At 39.1% G+C, this 26,976-nt stretch overlaps 2 protein-coding genes across 4 annotated transcripts in view; one reads left to right on the top strand and one right to left on the bottom strand.

The window, feature by feature from the left end:
• Shroom2 (shroom family member 2) overlaps positions 1 to 26,976 on the bottom strand; it is a 1,329,704-nt gene that overhangs the window by 328,643 nt on the left and 974,085 nt on the right. The gene's annotated exons all lie outside the window — the stretch shown is intronic.
• Phf8 (PHD finger protein 8) overlaps positions 1 to 26,976 on the top strand; it is a 90,935-nt gene that overhangs the window by 31,006 nt on the left and 32,953 nt on the right. For 2 of the 3 annotated variants that reach the window (XM_051142117.1, XM_051142118.1), the window contains exons 7-14: positions 765 to 951; positions 3,831 to 3,993; positions 11,411 to 11,498; positions 12,207 to 12,313; positions 14,950 to 15,041; positions 18,939 to 19,028; positions 20,948 to 21,250; positions 22,044 to 22,147. In XM_051142117.1, coding sequence (XP_050998074.1) covers positions 765 to 951; positions 3,831 to 3,993; positions 11,411 to 11,498; positions 12,207 to 12,313; positions 14,950 to 15,041; positions 18,939 to 19,028; positions 20,948 to 21,250; positions 22,044 to 22,147 — 1,134 coding nt within the window. The remainder of the gene's footprint in view (positions 1 to 764; positions 952 to 3,830; positions 3,994 to 11,410; positions 11,499 to 12,206; positions 12,314 to 14,949; positions 15,042 to 18,938; positions 19,029 to 20,947; positions 21,251 to 22,043; positions 22,148 to 26,976) is intronic. The other variant, XM_051142119.1, reaches the window with a different exon arrangement.

Genomic DNA, 26,976 nt, shown 5'->3' on the forward strand with positions numbered 1-26,976 from the left:
ATTGTTGGTGGAGATGAGTTGCAGAGATTTCATTGAATTTTTGGAAAGTCAAAACAAAGAGGAGCAGGGTGTGGTGGTGCACACCTTTAATCCCAGCACTTGGGAGGCAGAAGCAGGCGGATCGCTGTGAGTTTGAGGCCAGCCTGGTCTACAAAGGGAGTCTAGTACAGCCAAGGCTACACAGAGAGACCCTGTCTCAAAAAACAAAACAAAACAAAAAGCCAACCAAAAAACAACAACAAAGAGGAAAGTGTAATGTTATAAGATTTGTGGGTTTATATGGGATAGGATAAAAACAGTCAGATTTATGGAACTGAGTTCCAGGAGGATTCTGTAAGGGCTTTTCATAAAGAAGATATCAGGGTAGGAAAATGGTTGCTGTTCTGAACTAAGTGCTTAATGCCTAGACTGGAGAAGTGAAATGATGGATAGGACCGACAGTCTAGTAGAAATGACCACTTTCTCCTGGGGAAGAATTTGGAGCTTGGATTTAGGACTTGGGAAGCTGAGTGGGATGAGACTACTGATCGATTAAATTTGAAGGAATAAATGTTTTATATACCTTTTGCTCTGTAGACCAGGCTGGCCTCGAACTCACAGGGATCCACCTACCTCTGTCTCCTGAGTGCTGGGATTAAAGGTATGTGCCACCACCACCTGGCGAGAATTTGTTTTTTAATTGTCTCATCTGAACATGGTATTTTATTCAGGCTTAAACCTTCAGTTTTCAGTTAGCTCACATTTCTTTTCACCTTCTCTACTAGGCTTTCAAACCTTGTGGAAACACCCAAGATTGTTCGCAAGCTTTCATGGGTGGAGAACTTGTGGCCCGAGGAAAGTGTCTTTGAGAGGCCCAATGTACAAAAGTACTGCCTCATGAGTGTGCGAGACAGCTACACAGATTTTCACATTGACTTTGGTGGGACCTCAGTCTGGTACCATGTACTTAAGGTAGGAACAAAGATGACACCTGGGGGGCGCCAGACATACCTGCTTCTCATATTCTATTTGGGTAACACTTTGACATAATTAACTCTATCAAGGTTTCTTACTTGGTGGGTGTGTCTCTACATTTTTGATGCTAAAGCAAAAAAGTTTTTTGAAGATAGGAATGGTGCCTTATGCCTATTATTTCCACACTTGAAAGGTTATGACAGGAGGGTAGCCATGTCTGAGCTATGTGGTATGTTTCAAATCAACTTGAGCTAAAGAATGGGACACTGTGTCAAAAACCTAAATCAAAACAAAGAAAACAACAACAAAAACACAGGGAAGGAAGGCATACTGGAGAAGGATCTAGGCTGCAGCCCTACCACTAAACTTATTTTTTTTAATTTATTTATTTATTATGTATACAGTGCTCTGTTTGCATGTACACCTGCAGGACAGAAGAAAGCACTAGATCACATTATAGATGACTGTGAGCCACCATGTGGTTGTTGAGAACTGAACTCAGGACCTCTGGAAGAGCAGTCAGTGCTCTTAACCACTGAGCCATCTCTCCAACCCTAAACCTATTTTTTAAAGTCTGGGGATATAGCTCAGTGATACAGTGCTTACTTAGCATGTACAAGGCCCTGGTTCCTATCTATCTCTTATACTGCAGAAGTACTTTTCTTTGAATAACAAAAGATTGCGTAAGATATTCCCAACTGATATCTTCTTAAATGAAAAATTTCTATTCCTACAACTATGTATGAAAATGTATATATTATCCAGCTATGGTGGTACATGTCTTTGATCTCAGCACTCGGGAGGCAGAGGCAGGCAGATTGCTGTGAGTACAAGGCCAGCCTGCTCTACAAAGCAAGTCTAGGACAGCCAAGGCTACACAGAGAAACCCTGTTTCAAAAAAAAAAAAAAGAAAGAAAGAAAGAAAAAGAAAATTTCTATATTTACTGTAGAGATTCTTGGTAACATGAGTTTTCCTTCCCCAACCTTTAATATATGTAGCATAGAATTTATGTTCATGAATTTTGACAATTATATAGTCACCGAACTGCCACCATAGATAAAATAGACATATTAGAATTCCTTTCAAAGTAGCAATTCCTATGAGTTTCTTTTTAGTGGTTGTTACGGTTTTGTAATTAATATATGATCGCTATAAAGGGTTTTTGCAGTTGGGAAAACAACAAAATAATTAAACAATTTTGATTATTTTCACCACTATTTGTTCTATTTAGTTATCTTATCAGAAGTGCCAAGGAAGGAACAGAAAACTTGTGTTATGATGGTTGTGAAAAATAATCATACGTCTTCATTTAGCTGTTTCCACTGGTTTATCATGAAAAATTGGAGCATGTAAATGAAATGCTGTTTCACAAATGCATGTTTTAATATTGAGATGATTTTATATTTATGGAAAAATGCAAGAATAATGAGATGAGCCAGGCGGTGGTCGCACACGCCTTTGATCCCAGCACTCGGGAGGCAGAGGCAGGCAGATCACTGTAAGTTCAAGGCCAGCCTGGCCTACAAAGCGAGTCCAGGACAGCCAAGGCTACCCAGAGAAACCTTGTCTCAAAAAAAAAAAAAAAAAAAAAAAGAATGATGAGATGATTCCCTGTGTGTTCTCCATCCAGATTCACAACTTTTCTTTCTCTAACCAATCAAAATAAAGTGTATGTGTGCATTTTTTTCTGAGACTTTTGGGAGTAGTTTCAGAGTTAGTGTCTCCTTATTTCTAATAATTCATTATATAGTTCTTAAGAGCAAGTGTATTTTCTTAAGTAATTATAGGAGAGTTATCAAAATAAGGAAATTAATATAATACCATTAATGGCTAATCCTTTAAGTCTGTCAGTCTTGTCTAGTTGTACAGAACACATAGCTAGTTTGGTAACTAGTTTATTTAATTTAAATTTATGATGTATTAGCTAAGCTACCATAGTTATCCTTATGCTAGGGTATGGTTCTTTTTCACCAAATTGTCTATCAGATGATTATCCAAGCAAAACACAATTAGGAAATAAAATATTCTTCCAAAAGATAATCATCTAATGAAATATAATCTTCTAGCCAGGCAGTGGTGGTGCACACCTTTCATCCTAGCACTTGGGAGGGAATCAGAGGCAGGCGGATCACTGTGAGTTCGAGGCCAGCCTGGTCTACAAAGTGAGTTCAGGACAGGCAAGGCTACACAGAGAAACCCTGTCTCAAAAAACCAAACCAAACCAAACAAACAATATATATATATATATAATCTTCTAGAAGTCCTTGGGCAGTTACTGAACTTTCAAGCATATTAACTTTGATTGCAGGTGTGAGAAGGAACACTGTGGAACTGGCATTTAAAGGCAGATTCAATTTTCTTCTCATCAGTAATGTGGCCTTAAATTCTTTGTTTGTTTGTTTTGTTTTTTCGAGACAGGGTTTCTCTATGTAGCCTTGACTATCCTGGACTAGCTTTGTAGACCAGGCTGGCCTTGAACTCACAGCAATCTGCCTGTCTCTGCCTCCCAAGGGCTGGGATTAAAGGCCTGTGCCACCACTGCCCGGCATGGCCTTAAATTCTAATGTCAGTAGTATTGATCTTATCTATAGAGGCCATTTTTCATTTGGTATTAAATCTAAAATAAGAGTATTTGGTATATATTTCTCCTAACTTAAAGAGATCTAAATAGTCTTTCAAATTGTTTTTGTAAAATTTGGGGGGAGCGGAATTGAGCAGTTGATAAAAAGATATTTCTTGGTAGGTTTTAGAAACAGGTCTGGCATACTGGTATGGTTGTGTGTGGAACATGGGAGAGAGATTTGACCCTTTGGAACACCCCTCTCCGCAGAAGTACTTTTCTTGAAACCTTTGGTATGGTATCTTTTTATTTCAGGGTGAGAAGATCTTCTACCTGATCCGCCCAACAAATGCTAATCTGACTCTCTTCGAGTGTTGGAGCAGCTCCTCTAATCAGAATGAGATGTTCTTTGGTGACCAGGTGGAGAAGTGCTACAAGTGTTCTGTGAAGCAAGGACAAACACTTTTCATCCCTACAGGTTATTCATGAGTCCCTCTAGAGGGGAGGATGGGAAAGGCAGAAAGAAGGGAGATAGTGGCACTGCACCAAACCCTGTCCATAATTTATTGATGTCATGTGGCATCTCTTTTTCTCATCAGCTTAGAGGTTAAGACCTAGACCTCAAGAACATTTCTGTGGTAGTCAGTAGATAGTGTGGTTGCTTGTGAAGGTTGCAGATGGCAGAGCAGGCAGGAGGAGGCTGATGGACCGTCTTTACACTGGGTTAATTAATGTCAACTGGGTATACCAATAGAGAATAGGACTCAGCCCTATGACTCTAGGGATAGTAACTGGGAAGCTGATGTTCTCTAGAAAGATGAATGATCTAGGATGGAAACATTCTTTCTTAGTAATTCATGCCTGAGTTTTAGTTCTGGAATTCTTAGTCTCATGTAGAGTCTGAATTTATGTATTTTGTTCTTCCACTGAGCTGAGTATGTACATTTTGGGGAAAAAATAGCCCTGTTAGCTCAATCTGAAGAGAGCTGATATCTGGAAGCTAATAGAGTCTCCTACGAACAGTCCAATTTAGATGTTCCATTCATTTATTCATTGTATCGCTCCCTTCCTCTCTTTCCCCCTTCCCCTTCAGTTTCATCCCCAATACTAGTTACCTATTTCTTCTCTTTTACTTCTGTCAGTCTTGCTAGAGGTTTATCAGCTTTGTTTGATATTTTTCTCTATGTTTTCAATTTCGATTTCTGCTTTTATCTTTATTTTTTCTTCTGTTCTGAGTTTATGTTATACTTTTTTCCTAGTTTTTTTCTAGTCTTGAGAGGGATTTTAGATTATTGATTTGAGACATTCATTTATTTATTTATTTATCTATTTATTTATTTATTGTATGAGTACCCTATCTGCATGTACCCCTGCATGCCAGAGAGGGGCATCAGATCTCATTATTAATGGTTGTGAGCCACCATGTGGTTGCTGGGAATTCCTGAGCCATGTCTCCAGACCCCCACCCCCATTCTTTCTTTTATATTGTGAGAATTTAGTGCTATAAATTCCCAGCACTAATTTAGCTTCTAGACAGATTTTTGTGTTACCATTTTCATTTTGTTGAGTGGAGTGTGCCTTTGTAGAAATTGAGAAGGAATTTATATACTGTAAAATATACAAATTTAACAACTGTTTTTAGTATATTTATAAGCTTGTATAACTTTATGCCAGGGATATGATCATCACTTTAAAAAGAAACACTTTCCCCATTAACAGTTACTTTTTATTCTACTCTCCCCCAGCCTGGGACAAATTTTTTTCAAGATTTTTTTTTTCCAATTTAACTTTCCTTATATATGGATTTGCCTCTTTGGAGTATTCCACATACATGTGTTATTGTCCTCTGTTTCTGGGTTCCTTCATTCACCATGTTTTCAGAGTTCATCTGTGCCATAGCATATACTATCTTTTTTGTTTGTTTGTTTTTGGTTTTTGAGACAAGGTCTCTCTGTGTAGCCTTGGCTGTCCTGGACTCACTCTGTAGACCAGGCTGGCCTTGAACTCACAGCGATCTGCCTGCCTCTGCCTCCTGAGTGCTGGGACTAAAAGCGTGCGTCACCACCGCCCAGCTTAGCATATATTATCATTTTAATAGTTTTGACATAGGATCTCATATAGTCCAGGTTGGCCTTCAACACAACTGTGTAGCTGAGGTTGGCACTGAATGATTGATACTCCCACCTCCACCTTCTGAGTGGTAGAATTACAAGTGTGTGCCACCTTTTCCTTCTTTTTTTCTTCTTCACTGATTCATTTATTTATTCCCTTTACATCCCAATCGAAGCCCTCTCCCTCCCAGTCTCACATTCCTACCCCTTCCCCCACCCCAGCCCCCTCACCCCCCTGCCCCACATCCCCGTCTCATCCTGGCACATCAAGTCTCATCAGAACTAATTATACCCTCTTACACTGAGTTCAGACAAGGCATCCCAGCTAGGGAAAAGGGTTTTTTGTTGTTGTTTTTTTTGTTTTGTTTTTCTAAGACAAGGTTTTTCTGTGTAGCCTTGGCTGCCCTGGAACTCTCTCTGTAGAACCATAGACCAGGTTGGCCTTGAACTCTCAGAGATCTGCCTGCCTCCCCAAGTGCTGGGATTAATGGTATGTGCCACCATGCCTGGCTCTTTTTTTTTTTTTAAGAGAGATTCAAATGATCTTGGAATTTTCTGTGTAGCCCAGCCTTACCTTAAATTTACAATATCTTGTCAGCTTCATGAGCATGTGATTACAGTTATGTGGCACCTACTTTACCACTTTGGCTTTTTTGTTTGTTTGTTTTTTGTTTTTTGAGACAAGAGTTTCTCTGTGTAGCCTCGGCTTTCCTGGACTAGCTTTGTGGACCAGGCTGGCCTCAAACTTGCAGTGATCCATCTGCCTCTGCCTCCCAAGTGCTAGGATTAAAGGTGTGTGCCACCACCACCCGGCCCTACTTTGTTTTTTTTTTTTTAATGGCAAAATAGTGCTGTCCCCCCACCTCCTGCAATAGTGTCTCAAGTACTCATGTTACTGTGTGCCAAGAATAACCTTGAACTTTCATTCCTGCCTCTTATCTTCTAAGTACTGTAGTTACAGGCTTGCTGCACCATGCTTTGGTTATGTTAAGCAAGCCAGTAGAACTACAACTCCAGCCCCTACAAAATAGTATTTCATAATATGGCTATGCCACATATTTTTCCTTTTCTTTTCAAAAATGTTTTTATTAGCATATATTCTCCATAATAGCAGATCTCAGTATGATATTTGTATATAGGGATATAATGTATTTCATATCACCATTCCCTGCTGTCCCTCTACTACACCTGCTAGCCCTCTTCTTAGCTTCTAGCTTCCTTTCTACTGTCATGTCTTGTCTCTGAAACCCAGTGAGTTCAATAAAGTTGGTAACAGGAACATATCAGGAACCTTCCAATGGCTACACCATTGAAGAAAATCTCAGTCTGCCCTATTAACTGTTAATTGCATATAAATCTTCAGGGAAAGATGACCCATGAACCCTTCTGTGACTGAGTGTTAGAGAGACCAATCTTGTAAATATCTTATATAAGTAATCACAGCTGCTGTGAGCTCAAGAGTGGAAGAAAAAGTGAAACAGCCATGTCATGCCTTGACATACTGTTCCACGCTGCTCTTCCATCTCCTCTAGCCATGTTATGTTTGTTTATATTCAGCTGATAAACATTTGAATTGTTTCTTTTTCTTTTTTCTTTTTTTGGGGGTGTGGGAATACTGGGGATTAAATGCAAAGCCTTGTGAATCCTTTATCTATATAAGTGCTCTACCACTGATCTATTTCCACAGCCCCTGTTCATTATTTTATTCTACTTCTATTTTTTTAGACAGGGTCTCACTAGGTTGCCAAGGTTGGCGCTGAGCCCACTATGTAATCTATTCAGGCCTCAGCTTCCTGAGTAGCTGTGGTTATAGATATGTGCCAGCAACCTAGCTTGAAATAAATTTTGGCTATTATGGATAATGCTATGAGTATTCATGTACAAGTTGTTGTGCCAACATAATGATTTGACTATTCCTAATTACAAATCTGGAATTCAGCCAGGCAATGGTGGCATATGCCGTTAATCCCAGCACTTTGGAGGCAGAGACAGATAGATCTCTGTGAGTTCAAGGCCAGCCTGGTCTACAGAGCTAGTTACAGTATAGCCAGGGCTACATAGAGAAGCTCTGTCTCAAAATACAAACAAACAAACAAACAAAAACCCAAATGAAAACAAAAAAAACAACAACAACAAAAAAAAACAAAATAACAAACCAAAACTAAAAAGAAACAAACCAAAATCTGGAACCCAAAAGTATCTTTTAAAAAATCTAAAACCTTTTCCCCACCAAATCATGTTTTATTGAGTTTATTTTCTATGCTTGATATTTGTACATAGTCCTATGTACATGCATGTGTGTTGGTGTGAATGCACATTGGAGTCTAGAAGTTGACATTAGATGTCTTCTGTAGTTGTTCTTCGCCTTATTTTAAAATTTTATTTTTAATGTTAATTGGTTTTGGGGTGTGTGTGTGTGTGTGTGTGTGTGTGTGTGTGTGTGTGTGTGTGTGTGTGTGTGTGTGTGTGTGTGTGTGTGTGTGTGTGTGTGTGTGTGTGTGTGTGTGTGTGTGTGTGTGTGTGTGTGTGTGTGTGTGTGTGTGTGTGTGTGTGTGTGTGTGTGTGTTTTAATGAATCTTTTACCTGAATGTAAGAATGTAGATTGAAAAAAAAAAAAAGAATGTGGATTGAGTGCTTGCCTTGTTCCTCCTGGAGGCCTGAAGATGGCAACTGAATCTCCTGGAACTGGAATTACAGACAGTTGTGATCTGGCATATGGGTGCTAAGGATTGAGGATGGGTCTTCTGGAAGGGCAGTCAATGCTCTTAATTCCTAAACCATCTCTAGGCTATTACCTCAATTTTTAGACATAATTTCCCACTAAACTAGACTAACTGTAACAAGCCCAAGGAGTCCTCCTTTCTCCATGTTCTTCAGCACTGGTGTTACAGGTCTGTGCTGCCATGCTTAGAGTTTTACATGGGTGTGTTTGGGATCAAACTTAGGGCCTCATGCTTGCATGGCAAGAACTTTATTGAAGAGCCATCCCCTAGCCCTGAAACCTTTTGAGAACCAAAGCAAACTCTGTAAATAGAATATTTCACATTTGATTATGTGATGAGGTCATGCTCAAAGGCATAAGTGCATTAAAGTATACAAAATTTCCTTCAGGCTGTTTGTATAAAGTACATTCAGGTCATAAATGAGTGTTTGTTTAGACATGGGTCCCAATTCCCAGAATAACTCTTTTTATCCTCAAGATATCAGAGTATTTGTAAATATTACAAAATTTTAAAAATGTCCCAAATCTGAAGCATTTCTGATTTGAAGTATTTTTTAGATGAGGGATATTCAGCTTATCTTTTAAGTTTTCTTGTGTATCTACTTATGACAGGAATGCCTCTATCATGTGGTAACTCCAGTTTGCCTTTTTGAGGAATTGCCAAACTATTATCAAAGTAGCACACTATTTTACATTCCAGATAGCAAACTATAAGGGTTCCAATGTCTTCATGTCTTCTCAAATACTTTTTTCTGTCTTTGTGACCATAGCAATCTTAGTGTGAGGAAAGAGGTATAACACCAAGGTTCTAGTTTGTGTTTCCCTAATGACTGTTAATGTTGACCATCTTGCAAAATACTTTTGTAATTTGTAGATCTTTATTATTTATTCTTGTGAAATCCCTTATTCTTTAATTAAACATTATTTAAAATACTTTTAAATCACCCAGTGGTCATCACACAGTGACCATCACACAGTGTTCATCACTCAATGGTCATCATACTATGGCCATTACAAAGTTACCATCACACAGTGACCATCACACATTTTGGCACTGTACCTGTATCAAATATATTGTTCAAAAATATTTCTCTCATTCTTGATTTTGTCTTTTGACATTATTTTTAATTCCTTAAAAATTGATTCAGTGACAGTTTCATACACACATATGTGTACTTCATTCATGTCCCCCATTATCTTCTCTTATCTCTCTCTCCCTGCTGCTCAATCCCTTCTTCCCAGCCAGCAACCCTCCTACTTTTGCCTCTTTGTGTGCTCCACTACATTTAATTAGAGGTTGCTTACATGAACATGAATGAGTATTATTTTACCAGTGATGTGACTCCCTGTGTCACAGCAGCCATTAAATTAACTGCCTATAACTCCCCAGAAAAAGTTGAATCTTTTCACGTTCTATGATAGTGTCGCATAAAACATGAACGTTATAAATTCTGTCCAATTTATTTGTTTTCTTGTTTAGTTTATGGTTCTTGTTTGCTCATGTTATTGATATATTTTATAATGTTTTACAACCCCCCCCCTTGCCTCACTCTGGTTGTTTTCAGTCTTTGTATTCCCCAGGTCTCAAACCTGTGATTTTGCTGCCTTACTAATATATATTAGTTTTTTGAGTCAGTGTTTCTCTGTGTAGCCTTTGCTGTCCTGGACTCACTTTGTAGACCAGGCTAGCCTCAAACTCAGAGATCTGCCTACCTCTGCCTCCCAAGTGCTAAGTGCTGGGGTTAAAGGTGTGCACCACCACCCCAGCTCACTGCCTTAACTTTTTGATTGATAGTATTATAGATGTTTCTATAGGTATTGGGAGTTCAGGATCATAAATATTTTATAGGGTTTTTTGAGACATTGTCTTACTCAGACTGTGCTGTCCTACGTTGTAGTGCAGCTAGCCTCAAACCTGTCATCTTCCTGTCTTAGCTTTCTGAGTGATAGGATTATAGGTATGTGTCACTGTTTCCAGTTTAGTTTGGGTTCTTTTATTTAGATCTTTTATTAATATTGAGCTAGTTCTTAGTTTGATTCAAGGGCCCAGTTGTATTTTTTTGACATGTTGACATCTATTTGTTCTAGACTATCCTGAAAAAAAAAAAAGATTCTTTCATCATTGAATTGTTTTGATATCTCTCCCAAAAATAGTATATTCAAGGCTTGCTCCCCAGTATTGCAAAGCAAAAAAACAAAAAAATCAAATGAAAAACAAACAAACCAGGAAAAGTCATCTGATCATATGTGGATTTGTTTTTGGGTCTTACATTGTCCATTGATTTATATGTCTATCCTTATGATTATGCATACTTTTTGATTATCATACATTTGCAGTAGGTTTTGAAGTTGGGAATTGTCAGTTCTCTAACTTTGTATATCTTTTTCAAGGTTAGTTTATTTAAGATCCCTTGAATTTTCATATGAATTTTTAGGTTTGGAATTTGGGTTTTTTTAGTTGTTTATTTGCTCTAGTTTTGTTTTGTTTTCTGCTACATTTTCTATATATATGGAACATACCACAGAATATTAATGTTGATGTTTTACCAGTTTGAAAGGTTTTAGCCATACCTAGAGGTAGTAAAAACCTGTTTGGAGTAGTAGCCAATATGAGAAATAAGGAGGGACATTAATCTTCTGCATAAATGGGTACAAAAGGGAGATAAATATGGACAAGATTTAAGAAAAAATGTTGCAAAATTAGGTCAAAGGCAAGGGGAATGAATAATTGTGTTCTAGTTGTGTGCATTTGAGACTAGTTAAGCAATGCTATAACTATAGTAATGCTCTTTCAGATAAGAGAGGGTAGGTAAAGTAACAGAAAGATTCTGAAGTGGAGAGAGATGAAGTAGAAGTGCGTTAACTTCATAAATTGATTCAGTTTTGGGTTACTATAATAACAGAGTAGTCCACATTGGATATTTGCCACAGTGAAAAATAAAAGTATTTGAATCAGTGGTAGGCTGTTTTTAAGGAGTCAGGGTTAAATTGACCAGACAGTGAGGTGTCCAAAGAAAGCAAGACCTTCTGCTAGCTTTGATTTTTGCCTTGTTATACTACAGGATGGATTCATGCTGTGCTGACCCCTGTGGACTGCTTAGCCTTTGGAGGGAACTTCTTACACAGCCTTAACATTGAAATGCAGCTCAAGTGAGTTCTGAAATTGTCCATTCCTGTCTGCTATAGTCCTTGTGTTTTACCCTCGAGTAAGGAGTGAAGTTTGGTAGGATGAAGACCAGAAAGGAAAGTATCTTGGGTTTTTGGTTTTTTTGTTTTTTCAAGACAGCATTTCTCTGTGTAGCCCTGGCTGTCCTGAACTCACTATGTAGATTAGACTGGCCTTGAACTCACAGAGATCCACCTGCTTCTGCCTTGTAAGTTCTGGGATTAAAGGCATGTGCCAGTACAACTGTCAGGCTGTATGTTGGTTCTTTTTTAAAAGATTGATTTATTTATTTTACGTATATGAGTGCTCTATCTACATGTACACCTGCATTCCAGAAGAGGGCATCAGATCACAGTATAGATGGTTGTTGGCCACCATGTGGTTGCTGGGAATTGAACGCAGGACCTCTGGAAGAGCAGACAGTGCTCTTAACCTCTGAGCCATCTCTCCAGCCCAATATCTTGGTTCTTGTTGAAGAACAGTTTGACAAGGTTAACATACTTTTTTCACTGGGTTGATAATGTGCCTTTGGGCAAGTCACATAATCTTTGAGCCCAAAGTTTCTTTAGTGTATAGAGTTTTACGGGTTCACTTTGAGAATGCACAGTAGATGCATAGCACTGAGAATAATACTTGGTACATAATAGGTGCTCAGTAAATAGATCCTTTTTATAGTCATTGTTTCCTTACAGGGCCTATGAGATTGAGAAGCGGCTGAGCACAGCAGACCTTTTCAAGTTTCCCAACTTTGAGACCATCTGTTGGTATGTGGGGAAACACATTCTGGACATTTTTCGAGGTATGGTTCTCCTTACCAGCTATCACCTTTGCTAAGAGAGAAAAGAGGAAGAAAAGGGAGTATGGAAATTGGGGAGAGGAGGAATGGGAGAAAAAAGCTTGCTACTGCTGATGCCTTGATGTATATATCAAAACACCATTAATACCTTAAGTATGTAAATAAAAAGTCCCAACAACCAAGATATAGAACCAGCCTAGAGGTCTATGAACAGATGGTAGATAAAGAGAATGTGCTACTTGGACACAATGGAACTTTATTCAGCTGTAATGAAAAATGAAATTATTTTTAAAGTTTATTTGTTTATTTATGTACACATTGCTCTGCCTGCATCTTCACTTTTAGGCCAGAAGAGGGCACCAAATCTCATTATAGATGGTTGTGAGTCACCATGTGTTTGGAATTGAACTCAGGACCTCTGGAAGAACAGTCAGTGCTCTTAACCTCTGAGCCATCTCTCCAGCCCTGAAAATTTAAATTTTTATGTTTTCAGAAAATGGATGTACTGGAGATCATTATGTTAAATGAAGTAGCCAGACTCAGACAAATATTTTGTTTTCTCTCAGAGAGAGAAAGAGAGAATATGAATATCAAAGTAGAAGAGGACTATGAGTGGAGAGAAGGAGATCTAGTAGTTTGTCCAGCCTGTGGTCCAAAAGTTGCATACAGCTGCATGTGGCCAAGGACAACAGAAAATGGGGTCCAGCACAAAATTGTAAACTGACTTTTGAAGTGTTTTGAAGTGTTTTTGTAATTTGTTTTGATAACTCAGGTTATCTAGTGTGAACTTTGAAGATAACAACATTGGGTTGCAAAGTCAGAAGGCTGGACACTTGAGTGATGAGCAGGACAAAAGTATAATAGGATATATGTAATGTGGAAGCAGAAAGTGGGGCTCTGGGGTAAAAGGGACAGAGGAGGACAGTGAGTTCAGTAAGAATAAAATATACGGATTTATATGTATAAAATGTCACAGTGATACTAGCCCAAGAGGTATGTCCCATGAAAGTCTTCACTTACCAGGAAATTGGGATAGATGTGAGGACATCCTGTTGGGACTCTAGGTGAGAGAAGCATGGGAGGATGGGAAATAGAAGGATCCAGAGGGTCCTAGAGACCTACAAGAAGAATATCATGACGGGCGGATCTGGGGCCAGGGGTTCTGCTGAAACTGCTGCACCAACCAAGGACAATACGTGCAGTAAATATCAAACCCTTTCTCAGATCTAGCCAATGGACAGGACATTCTCCACAGTTGAGTAGAGAGCAGGGACTGACTCTGACATGAACTCTGATGTCCCATATTTGACCACCTCCTCTGGGTGGGGAGGCCTGGTGGCATTCAAAGAAAGAATAAGCAGCCTACCAAGATGCGACTTGATAGCCTATGACCATAAAGTGAGGGAGGAGGTCCCCCTCAGTCATAGACCTAGGGGAGAGGAATAGGGTGAAAGCAGGAGGGAGGGAGAAACAGGAGGATACAAGGGATGGGATAACAATTGAGATGTAATCTGAATAAATTACTTTTAAAAAGATCCTAAGAAAAGTCACAAGTGAAAGAAAAAATATAATACTGAATTTGCATAAATATTCCAAATAAAATGTTTTTAAAAAGTCACAGTGAAACCTTTGTGTTTTTGTATACAAGCTAAAAAATATAAATAAGAAAGTGATCATTACTACCTTAAGGTGCTACAACTATTATACCTCACTCACTTTCTACCCCTACATCATCTATAACTTCTGGAAATGACTAATCTGTTTTCCATCCCTATAATTTTGTCATTTGAGGGATATTATATAAATGGAATCATATCACATCTATTAGTATTTGCTTTTTCATGAGAGTCCTGGATGTGCCTCCCTCAGGGATAAAGCCCAGTCCTGACATCCTGGAATCACCATGCTCATTCCTAGATGTTAGCCCAGGTGGAAACTAGCTTGCTGGTTTTTCTCTTTCTTAGTTCTGTCTGAAATACAGTGAGACCCTTGCTTGTACCTGAGATTGATTCTTCAAGGTGACTTGGCCAGAAGGAATCAGTATCTCAGTTACAAAGGACCTCATAGCCCAGTGAATACAGTCTCATACCCAATACTTCAAGCCCTTATTCTGCCACTTTGACAGACTGTCATCTAAGTGTTCAAATGTGGAATAATAACTAATGACTCATTTACCTATTCTGAACAGCTTAGTTCAGTAGAAAATTCTTTATAAAACCTAAAATTGGTTATTAATATCCTCCTTGTGAAGTAAGGCAGAACATAGACAATTTTGAGACCTAAAAGAATAATTTAATAACAGGAATACAGGTCTCATATTCAAATAGACATGACTTTAGTCTATTTTCTGGCACTTACTACATGTATATCTTTCATCGAGACTCCTCTCAGACCTTTACTTTCCTGAACTATAACATGAACTTCGCTTATAAGGTGGATATCAGGGTTAAATGACAACTGTCTAGTGTGTAGTAAGTTATCAGTAAGTGAACACTATTAATGTAACAGATCTAAGGGTGTGCTCAGAGCCCTCACCATTTTCTTTGGGTGTCTGACAAAGTTAACAAGTCCTTCATCCCTCTGAGTATCTGTATTGACATTCTTTTTTCCTTCTTTTTTTTTTTTTTTTCCTGCTTTAGGTTTACGAGAGAACAGAAGACACCCTGCGTCCTACCTGGTCCATGGTGGTAAAGCTCTAAACTTGGCCTTTAGAGCCTGGACAAAGAAAGAAGTAAATATGATTATTCTTACGCCTATTCAGTAGTTCTTCCTTCCATAAAGACTAGCTATGGATAGATATTTGGGGAGACATAAGAAATCAGAAAGGCAAGTAGGCTCCTGAGTTAGAGTAGAATTCTGGCCTAGGAGCCTTTATTTTTGATTTTAAGAAATAATACATGCTTATTCTTCAGAATTAGAAGTATATAGATGGTTGTAAAAAAAAAAAGTCAACTGTAATTTTAAATGAAGGAGTTGCCATTAACATTTGGTTATATTTCCTTTTGGTCTTTTTGTGTGTATTACATTTTTTCCATTTTATTTATGTGTATGGGTGTTTTGCCCAAATGTAACTGCACAGCATGTATGCAGTGCCTGCAGAGAGCAGAAGAAGGTGTCAGCTCCCCTGGAACTGGAGTTGCAAAAGTTACGAGCTTTCATGTGAGTGTTAGGAATTGAACCTCTCTTCTAGAAGAGCAGCTAGTGCTCTTAACTGCTGAGCCATCTCCAGAGTCCTGTGTACACCTTTTTTTGAGGACGCTGGAGGTAAAATCTGGAGCCCTGCATACACTTTGCACCTTGTATCTCTGAGCCTCATATGTACATTTAGAAATATAACTGGCATTGCATTGTTTATTCAGTTTTGTTTCTCACTAGATTGGGTTAATTTTCTTGTGTTGTTCAAGTTCTCCATAAATACTTAATTGCTACCTGGTATTCTTTTTCAGGAATTATCTAATTATTTGTTTATAGTTGTTTTCTATTTCTTTATTTGGAGGGATGTAGCTACAGTGAATCATACAGTAAATATCTGTATGTATCAGTCTGTGCCCTTTATCATTTGCTTAGTCCCTTAGGATAGTCTCCTGAAAGATAAGTTACCGGATCAAAGTATATGAAAAAATGTAAGGTTCTTGGTGCATACTTACAAAATGACATTTTAGAAAATTTCCAATATTCATATATCCAGCTGAGTTTAAACAGCTATAAAAATAATTCTTATTATCTTTCTTCAGGTTTTTTTTTTTTTTTCAAGACAGGGTGTAGCCTTAGCTGTCCTGGACTTGCTTTGTAGACCAGGCTGTCCTCGAACTCACAGTGATCCACCTGCCTCTGCCTCCAGAGTGCTGGGATTACAGGCAGGTGCCACCATACCCGGATCATATACCAAATTTTGAGCATGTGTTCTCCTCCCCCAATTGCTCCCAGATCCCACCCACCCAACTTGATGTTCTTTTTCTCTCTTTAAAACAAACAAAAACCAACAAGAAACACAGACCACACAAAGCAAAAACCAACATGTACTCCCATCCCTAGCCAACATAAGCCATCTGCAATTGATACCTGCTAACAAAGGAGAAATCACTTTTCCCAGTATAGTCTCACTGGGTATATTAACCACACCCCAGATCAGGCCCCATGACCCAGAGTAGTTGGCCCACACAAAATGAATTCAGTGCTATTTCTTTCATTTCTTAAGGTTGAACTTTTAAAAAATGAACATTGGAAATTAATGTTTACACAGTTCAAAAATTAAATAATTAAAAAGCTCTGTTGAAAAACTTCAATACTACCCTGTCCCTAGCATCCCTATCATTCCACCGTCTTCCACTGGTAACTATTTCTCATTAGCTTCTATATCCCTGCAGATTGTGTCTTTTAGGCAAATATGAACATTTACTAACACATTTCTTGTTTCCTCCCTTTTTACACAAATAGTTGTTTCTATACATGGTTTTGTGTCTTCATTTGACAAATTGTTGATCTTTCTAAATAAGTACAGAAAGACCCTGTCTCGAAAAAAAATTCAGTAAGTGAAAACATTTTTTCAAAGACTTAAAAAAAAACAGGAAATGCAAAACTAGAAGAAATAGCAAGACAGTCTCACTTTTCAGATATTCTATAGTCTCCTTCCTTCCATACAGTGATCTAAAGGGATGGTTTCAGACATTTTTGCTTTAAGCTGGCAATCATTTAATGTTGCCAACACACCCCTGATACTGTAAATCTTCATGTTTTGGGCTTTCACTTGTTTCTTGATCTCAAGTACACCTGGTCTTTAGCCTGTAGTTCTTTTTTTTTTCCATCCTCCTCCAGTGTGGCTACCTTTAGTGTTATCTCTGATCCCTCTTAGGAAGTATACTTCAGACTGACTCTTCCAGGAACACCAAAAGAGAGTAAATGAATACTTCTGAGTCAATATGGAACCAGAAACCAAGGAATGGCTTCAAACAGAATGGCCAAAGGGAGCTTGAGAGTAGGACACTTTGATGAAGGAGCACAGGCTCACAGAAGAAGTGTCTTTGAAAAACAGACATTTTGCATGGGAAGGATTTGCTAACTTCCCTGCACTGCCCGTCCTAGCCTGGAAAGGAGGGCACCATTACAGTTATCCAACTGGGTTACATGGGTTTTCATTGTTCTACATAGCCTCGCCCTCAGATTCCAGATGAACTAATTGTTAGGGAGGAAAGAACTGAGCCATGAGAAGTAAGAAGAAAGTATTGTACTTGGGAGGCAGAAGCAGGTGGATCATTGTGAATTCGAGGCCAGCCTGGTCTACAAAGCAAGCCTAGGGCAACCAAGGCTATACAAAGAAACCCTGTCTTGAAAAGTCAAAAGGAAGGAGAGGGGGGTGGTATTGGGAAATTGTATCCACTCTCTGCCTACTGAATACAGAAGCAAAATGAAAATTAGTAGAAGAAATAACAATGAAAAGCTTGATATCTATATAAAAACTTAAAATTTTATCAGTAATCAAAAAGATGACAAACAAAACACACACAACTAGCAGGTATCTCCCACAGTTGCTATTGAACTGTAGCTGCTAGCACTCAGTTCTGTTCTCCCAAGTGGAGAGATTCCTTTCTTCCAGCTGATCTCCCGAAAGTCCTTGTCTTCATAAGAGGTATGGCCCAAGTTTACAACTTAACTCTTGACACTTCTTGATACTGTCCTTTTATCAGATATGTATGGGTTTTCTTTGTTTTAAGCAGATATTTACTATATAGCCCAATATGGCCTTAAACTTAGAATCTTCCTGCCTCAACCTCCCAAGCACTAGAACCTTAGATGTATACCTCTGCGCTCAGCCAGATATATGCTCTACAGAAATTTTCTCTCAGTCTTTCGCTTGTCTAAAATAACAGAGGTTTTTTTCAAACATAGGTTTTTGTCTTCTTTTAGTCCATTTTATCCGTTTTTTCTTTTGTGGTTCATGGTATTTGTATATTAAGAAATAGCTGCTTAGCAAATGTTCATAAAAATTTTCTCCTTGCTTATATAGGGCTCAAATACACACACACACACACACACACACACACACAGAGAGAGAGAGAGAGAGAGAGAGAGAGAGAGAGAGAGAGAGAGAGAGAGAGAGAGAGAGAGAGAGAGAGAGAGAGAGAGAGAGAGAGAGAGAGAGATTGATTTCTGTGTGTAGCCTTGGCTGTCCTGGACTTTTTTTGTAGACTAGGCTGACCTTGAACTCAAAGCGATCTGCCAGCCTCTGCCTCCCCAGTGCTGAGATTACAGGCATGTGCCACCATGCCTGGCTTAGGGCATATATTTTTAAATTCTATATTTAAGTCTGTAATCCTCTATGTATATTTCAAAAAATTTATATTTTTTTGTTGTTTTGGTTTTTTGAGACAAGGTTTCTTTGTGTAGCCTTGACTGTCCTGGACTCACTTTGTAGACCGGGCTGGCCTCGAACTCACAGCAATCCGCCTGCCTCTGTCTCCCAAGTGCTGGGATTAAAGGCATGCGCCACTACACCCAGCTTCGTTTTGTTTTGCCTGTGGATATCCAATATCTAATTGGTTCCCTATTAGTTATTGAAAAGATTATCCTTCGTTGTTTGCCCTTGGCATGTTTGCAGGAAATTGGTTGACTCATACTTCTTATTTGACAGGCTCTGCCAGACCATGAAGATGAGATCCCAGAGACAGTGCGGACTGTACAGCTCATTAAAGATCTGGCTAGGGAGATCCGGCTGGTTGAAGTAAGAAGCATGGGAGGAGGGAAGGCATTTGGGAAGGGCTGGAGACTAAAGTGACAGGTCAGGACTTTATAGTTGGCATAAGGCCCAGGGAAGGATTGGGAAGACTCTATCAAGGGCCTTATTCATTCATTTAGTCATTCATTCAAATAGTTATGTGCTCTGAGTGCATGCCACACACTAGGCTAGGTTCTTGGGTTACATGAATGATATAGTGCCTGCCCATAAACTCACAGACATAGTTAACCCTCTGAAATTCAGTTTCTTTTCTCTAAAATGAGATAAATGATACCTACTCAGGGTTGTTAAGAGGATTAAATAAGGTAATGTGAATTGAACATTAAGTATAGTGTTTGGCATGCAGTTGGCTCTTAATAAATTCTAATGGTAGACTATAGTGATAGTTGTAGTTGTTGCTTTTAATATTTTGACTCAATCTCTGAATTCTACAAAATAACAACCTCACGTTGAAGATGGTTGGAAAGGCATGTTTCAACAGGTGGCATATACAAGGCAGGAGGTATAGTAGTAAGAAACTCAGAGAAGCCTGGGTTCTGGTTCTTGTTCTTTCACTTCAAAGCCTTTCAAAGTCCCAGTTTCCTGATCTGAAAAGTGGGGAGTAACTCTGTAAAGTGAGGAATAACTTTACCAACCTTTCAAATCTTTGGTAGAATTGAGGTAATATAGAGCCCCTCACACAGTGCCTGGCAGAGTAAGTACTCAATAAATGTGAGTCATTGTTATTAATAGACTTTGTAGCAAAGAGAAAATGTAGTGTGGGCTGGTGAAGTAACAGAGGCACCAGAGGAAAATTGGACTTGAGAATGTTTAAGCTGTCTTAGGAGCTGTACAATTCTACTTAGTGTCTAAGAGATATCTGTGTGTTTGTCTTACCCTCCATCCCTCGATCTGTCTGTCTTTACCTTCCTTCCTTCTCTCGCTTTCTTCTCTTTCTTTCTCTCATTGTTTTTGTATGTATGCACGTTTGTGCATCAATGCTACAAGATGGTTTGCCTCTAGCAGTTGGACTTCTGGCCTCACTGCTTACAGCATGTTTCACTACCTACATCATAGTGTGCAGTGTCTACATCCTACCTCATTTTCCTCCATTTCACCCACTAAAACCTTTCAGGAGTCAGTCAAAGGACTATATTTCCAGTTCTTATTTAACCCAGTTTTGTTCATATGGAATTTCGGCCTGGTTAGAAGAAAAGTCATGAGATAGAATATTGGCTTTCAAACATTTTAAAGCAATGGAATCCTTTTTTTTTTTTCCAAATCAGGTCTTTTACGGAAGCCAGTTAATATAACAAATCAAAGCATATGTGCTTTGAATAGGATAAAGGTCAGAGACCTAGAGCTCCCCTTGTTCCTCTCATCTGCCTTCCACATACCACCCATCCCCAAGATTTCTCCTAGGAAGCTTAAAGAAACCACAGAACATCTTTGAAAAACACCTTTTTAGTCTTTACTTTTAATTATACAGCTGAGCAAACAAGCTCTGGAGCTTGTTCCCCAGATAACTTTCCCTAGGTCAGAGAGATAGCTGGTAGCAAAATTAGGACTAGAAACCTTCTTCAAAAGTTCTGTAGTCCTTAGAGTTTGAACCACACAGATAAGTACTTGATTAGTTTTTATTTTGTGTCAGCTAATCTTGGAGTCTTTTCCCTCCAGTTTTGACAGCAATGCTGGGCTTTTTCTTTGCTCGTCTTCTCTTTACTTGTCAATGGCTGGGTAAAGAAATGCCACCCAATAAATTTATGATGACTCACTGTACAGAAACCAGGGGTGTGCATATGTGGAGCACCTGTGTAAGCCACTTCCGTGGCAGTGCCATTAGGGCTGGGAACAGACCTCTGCTCTTAGCATAGAGAGAACCCTTGAGTAAGCTCTAACCCCCTCGTGTACTAATACTCTTGTAGGACATCTTCCAACAGAACGTTGGGAAGACGAGCAATATCTTTGGGCTGCAGAGGATCTTCCCAGCTGGCTCCATCCCTTTAACCAGGCCAGCCCATTCCACTTCAGTATCCATGTCCAGGCTGTCACAGCCCTCCAAAAGTGGTTCAAAGAAGAAAGGCCTGAAGCCCAAGGATATCTTCAAGAAGGCAGAGCGAAAGGGCAAGGAGAGTTCAGCCTTGGGGCCTGCTGGCCAGTTGAGCTATAATCTCATGGACCCATACAGTCATCAGGCACTGAAGACAGGCTCTTCCCAGAAAGCAAAGGTGGGTGCTGGCCCATGGGTTCAGCCCAACCCTTTTGGGTCCCTTGGAAGAGCAATATTTCAAAAAAAAAAAATCAAATAAAAGACAAAAAAAAAAAAAAAAAAAAAAAAAAACAGGCTATCTTGTTCCATCTCTTAGGGCCCCTGGTGTTTGGCTACCAGTTCCACTCATTTAACAGGCATTTATTGAGACATTTTCTGTGCTGGGCACTGTGATAGGTGCTATGGATGGAACTCAAAAAGCTGATAGGCTAGTAAGAAAGATAGGCGTAAAAATAAATGAGTGAAATGAAGTGTGGATGCCACCCACGGTCAAGGGTATGTGTGGGATTTTGAGACACAGAAGGGGGTTGAGTCTCTCTGGGTAGGGCTCAAGAGCTCTTTGCCAGGTACATGACACTTAAGTTGAATCTTTATATACTGAGGTAGGAATGAGATTTGAGAATGTGTGTTAGGTTAGAATCTTCAACAGGTCCAACAGGTCCTTGTCTCCTCCCTCAGGGCTTCACCTTGTCTACATACTATGTTGCCCTATGTGGGTATCTAATCATGGCACCCTCTTCCTTTCTTAGGGAACATGTTTCACAAACTATTGATAAGTTTTCCCCAAGCCAGCTATATATTCTCAACCTCCTACTCCTGTAATTGTTGGAGGTGGGGGTTGGGGCAGGCATATCAGAAGGCCTTGGTTCAGAGGGTTTTTGACAGTTTTGTAGTAAAACCAGAGGGAACTGGCCATCTTGATTTACCTGGGAGTCTCAGAATGGTGACAACTGAGCCTCCTCCTTCTACAGTTCAACATCACTGGTACCTGCTTGAATGAATCAGATGATGACTCACCAGACATGGACATTGATGGCAGTGAGAACCCGCTGGCCCTGTTGATGGCTAATGGCAGGTAAGATGGGTAAAAGAAGCACAGTTAAAATTAAAATGTGGACATAGGGGTTGGGACATGGATAAGGGAAGAACAGTATTTAATCCAAATGTTAATAGATACTTACTTTGTTCAGATGTCATGGTGGGCAGAAGGAGAAGTCTAGAGTCTACTGACAATTTTGGGAAAGATCTTGTATAGGTTCTAGAATTCTAGACTTGTAGACTTCTAGAATTCTAGCAAGTTATTATGATAGAACTACTAATAGAAATAATGGTAATAAGTATTCAGGTTGCCGGGCGTGGTGGCACACGCCTGTAATCCCAGCATTTGGGAGGCAGAGGCATGTGGATCTCTACAAGTTTGAGGCCAGCCTGGTCTACAAAGTGAGTCCAAGACAGAGAAACCTCAGAAAAAAAAAGAAGAAGAACATGGAGGTTTGGTTTGGAGAGATGGCTCAGCTGTTAAAAGCACTTACTGTTCTTGCAGAGAACCCCAGTTATGTTTTCAGTGCCCACATGGTAGTGGTTCACAATCATCCATAGCTCCAGTTCCAAGCAATCTGATACCCTCTTCTGACCTCCATGGGCACTAGACTCACCTGAGATGCATGTATATAAATAAATAAATATTTAACAGAAGAACATAGGAGATTTTTTATTTTGGGGGCGGGGGAGCTTTTGAGACAGGGTTTCTCTGTGTTATCTTGTCTGTCCTGAACTCCCTTTGTAGACCAGGCTGGCCTCAAACTCACAGTGATCTGCCTGCCTCTGCCTCCTAAGTGCTGGGATTATAGGTGTGTGCCACCATTGCCTGGCTAGATTTTTGAATTTTTATTAACCAAGTGTGTGGAGGAGTGGAGGTCAAGGGCAGTACAGGGGTAGGACAGCATGGATGTGGTAGTCAGAGGACAACTTTTGGGAATCCATTCTTTCCTTTTGATGGGGGTTCTGAGAATCAAACTCACTTTGTCAGGCCTTGTATACCTAGTGTTTTTACCTGCTGTGTCATCTTAAGAACATACTTTTAAAAATATGCTTTTATAATTAAATGCATAAGAGTTCAATTTATGACTTGAATATTGTACATATTATTGAACAGATGTACAAGGAGAAATGTTTAGTGCGTACTGTATCATTGTAATATGTGCCTGGAAGCATTCAAATCTTCACCAGTGCAGGTTAAGTAAATTATAGTATATCTTTAGAATGGAGTCTTTGCGTTAGAGAATTACAAAGAATGGAGCAGTTTAATATCTCTTAGCACAGATATTTTCCCATTAATTCATGCCAGGGATTGATTAAGACTTTGTATATGTTAAGGCAGGCACTCTGCCACTAAACTACATCCCCAGTTGTGTGACCCCACACAAACCCTTTTTTTGAGACAAGGTCTACCTATGTACCTGTGGTTGATTTTGAATTGACTTATATAGGCTAAGTTCATCTTGAAATCATGATCCTCCTGCCTTTGTATCCTGATTGCTGGGATTGTAGACATGTTTCACCACCATTTCTGTCTCTTTCTCTTCTCTGTGTGTGTGCGTGCATGCGTGCGTGTGTACTATAACATGTGCATATACATGTATGTTTTAATAGCATAATTCTTTTTAATATTTAATTTCTTGGGGTTTTTTTTGTGAGATAGGGTTTCTCTGTGTAAAAGAGCTGGCTGTTCTGGACTCACTCTGTAGACCAGGCGGGTCTCAAACTCACAGAGATCCACCTGCCTCTACCTTCTGAGTGCTGGGATTAAAGGCGTGTACTACCACACCTGGCTCAAAATATATTTTATATAAATAAATTTACTCTAGGATTTGCAGGTGATTAAGTCAGATAATATGTATTTCATTTTTTTTTTTTTGAGACAGAGTTTCTCTATGTTATTTTGGCTGTCCTGGACTTGCTTTGTAGACCAGGCTGGCCTTGAACTCACAGCGATCCACCTGCCTTTGCCTCTCAAGTGCTGGGATTAAAGGCGTGCGCCACCACGCCCAGTGTATATTTCATTCTTATAAGGCATAGTATGTAGTGGTATGCCCATAATAAGTGGTAGCCTTTATAAATTTGTTCATAAAGAAAGAAAATGAAACATGCTGATGCTGTGATTGTGGCCAGAGTCTAAGTATGTTACTGAGAAACTATAATGTATTTAGAGAATCGGAGGGAGAGAAAGGCAAACCAGAGTTGTCATCTGGACTCTTAGAACATTATCCAGGAGAATTCAAGAACGAAGTGCAGAGTACAAGTAATGTAGGAACACAACGACATCTAGTCTCTTTGTAAAAAGGCATCTTCAGATCCTAAGGGAAAGTGTACTAGGTCCACCTGATAAAATGAGAGTTTGAAAGCAGCAGATATCCTTGAGATTTGAGAACTCAGCTGCTAAAGAGTGATACTGAAGAGAGTGTTGAACTCTGCCAAGTCTTCCAAGCTTCTGACAGGTCTCCTGGGGAGGAGACAAATGTGAGTCCTAAAGATGAATTATAATGACTAATAGGATACAGTATAAAGAGATCTCGGTGCTACTTCCCTCAGTCTTGTTCTTGTCCTATTTCTATTAACCTGCCGCAGCTGCCAAGGGTAATTTTAAGTTAACTGAGAGAGTATAGAAATGTTTATGGATAAAGTATGTTTGGACTTTTTCCAATGTGAAAATTTTGTAGGAATGAGGTATAAATGAAAGAAAATTGGCTGTATGTCATAAATCCTGAAATTTAGCTAGATAATAGATGTGTAGGAGTTTTGTTATACATTTATACTTTTGTATGTGTTTATACATTTCATATCTAAAAATTCAAAGGTTAGGGTATAAGTAGCCGTCATTGAGTAGCTGCTATGTATCAAACTATCTTAACTTTTTACATACATTATTTTATTTAATCCTCACAGTTCTCAAGGTTAGTATAGTTTTTCCCATGTTATACATGTGAAAAATGGGGCCCAGACAGTTTAATTATAGTCTTTGTCATCAATGGGCCTTTGCTGTGTAACAGACTCTGTATTTACATTAACTCCATGATGTAGAAACCAGGCCAATCTAACAACTAATTCACTGAAAAACATTTTGGCAAAATAGCTATTTGCTAAGTATGTGAATGTTCTGATTTTACTAGAAACATTCCTTTTTAACTATCTAAAACTGTTTACCATGTGTCAACAGGATAATCTAACCAATTTTTGTGTTTTCCATTCCTTTTGCATATGTCTTACATATGTTATATATATGCATATACACATATCTTGTGGAGATACAGACAGACACACACACGCACACATACACTTGCATAGGGAGGGTAGAAAGGTTCTCATGTAGCCCTGGCTGGCCTTGTGCTCCCTATGTAGACCAGGCTGGCCTTGAACTCACAAAGATCTGCCTGCCTCTGCCTCTAGTTACTGGGATTAAAGGCATGTGCTACCGTGCCTGGCATGTATATATTTTTGATTAACACAGATTTTTCTATATATTATGAGGTACACTGGATAGTGACTAACTCAGTAATTTTTCAAGTTTGAATGCATTCTGTACTTTGAGATATATAAGGCATCATTGTTAATTATATTCATCCTGTAGAACTTATTCCATTGATAAAACAATAACACTATGCCTATTGATTAACCTCTTTTTCCTTTCTATTCTTCCCAGACTCTGAATTTCTATAAAAATAACTCTTAAAAATAATACTTACTGGGCTGGAGAGATGGCTCAGAGGTTAAGAGCACTGGCTGCTCTTCCAGTGGTCCTGAGTTCAATTCCCAGCAACCACATGATGGCTCACAACCATCTATGATATAATCTGATGCCTCCTTCTGTGCAGGTGAACATGCAAGCAGAGCACTATATACACAATAAATAAATATATCTTCAAAATACTTATTAATAAGATTTTGTGAGGTATAATTTGCATGCTATAAATTAACCTGCTCAAGAGTGTAATTAAGTGAATTTTATTAAGTTTACAGAATAGTCCAGTTATTGTTATAGTTCATTTTAGGACATTTATTTTATCCTTCTTATCCCAAGCTAAAGCTGTCTATCATTAATAATATATTTATTTGTCTCTATGAATTTGCTTTTTCTGCACATTTTATATTAATGGAATCACAAATAAGGTCCTTTTATTTCTTCTTTTTATTTATTCTCTCATAGTTACATCCTGACCACAGTTTCCCCATCTTTCCTCTCCTCCCATTAATTTTCTGCCCCTACCTGCTCTCTCCTCCAGATCCACTACTCCTCTTTCCTCCCAAGCCTCCCAGTGATATCAACCACACATGGCATATCAAGTTGCAATAAGGCTAGGCACCTCCCCTCATATTAAGGCTGGACAAGGCAACCCAGTAGGAGGACAAGGGTCCCAAAAGAAGGCAAAAGAGTCAGAGGGCCTAGGTCAGACCCATACAGGTACCCTGATTGTTGTTCAGTCTCTGTGAGCCCCTATGAGCCCTGATTAGTTGATTCTGTGGGCCATTTTCTTGTGGTGTTCCCCTCTGGTTCCTCCGATCCTTTTTCTCCTGCCTCTTCTGCAGGATTCCCTGAGCTCCACCTAATGTTTAGCTGTATCTGCTCCCAACAGTTACTGGATGAAGCTTTTCTGGTGATTATAATAGGCTCCAGTCTACAAATATAATAGAGTGTCAATAGAAATCATTTTAAGTTCTTTTGGTTTGGTTTGGTTTGGTTTGGTTGGTTGGTTGTTTGTTTGGGGTTTTTTATTTTTTTTTGTTTTTTGTTTTGTTTTGTTTTTGCTGGTCGTGTTTGATTTTATCCCAGGTCTCTGGGCTATCCAACCTCTGGTTCCTGACCATCCAGGCAGTGTCAAGTATGGGCTTTCTTCCTTATGGCATGGG

This window comes from Acomys russatus, chromosome X, assembly GCF_903995435.1.
Source record: "Acomys russatus chromosome X, mAcoRus1.1, whole genome shotgun sequence".
Taxonomy (NCBI): Eukaryota; Metazoa; Chordata; class Mammalia; order Rodentia; family Muridae; genus Acomys; species Acomys russatus.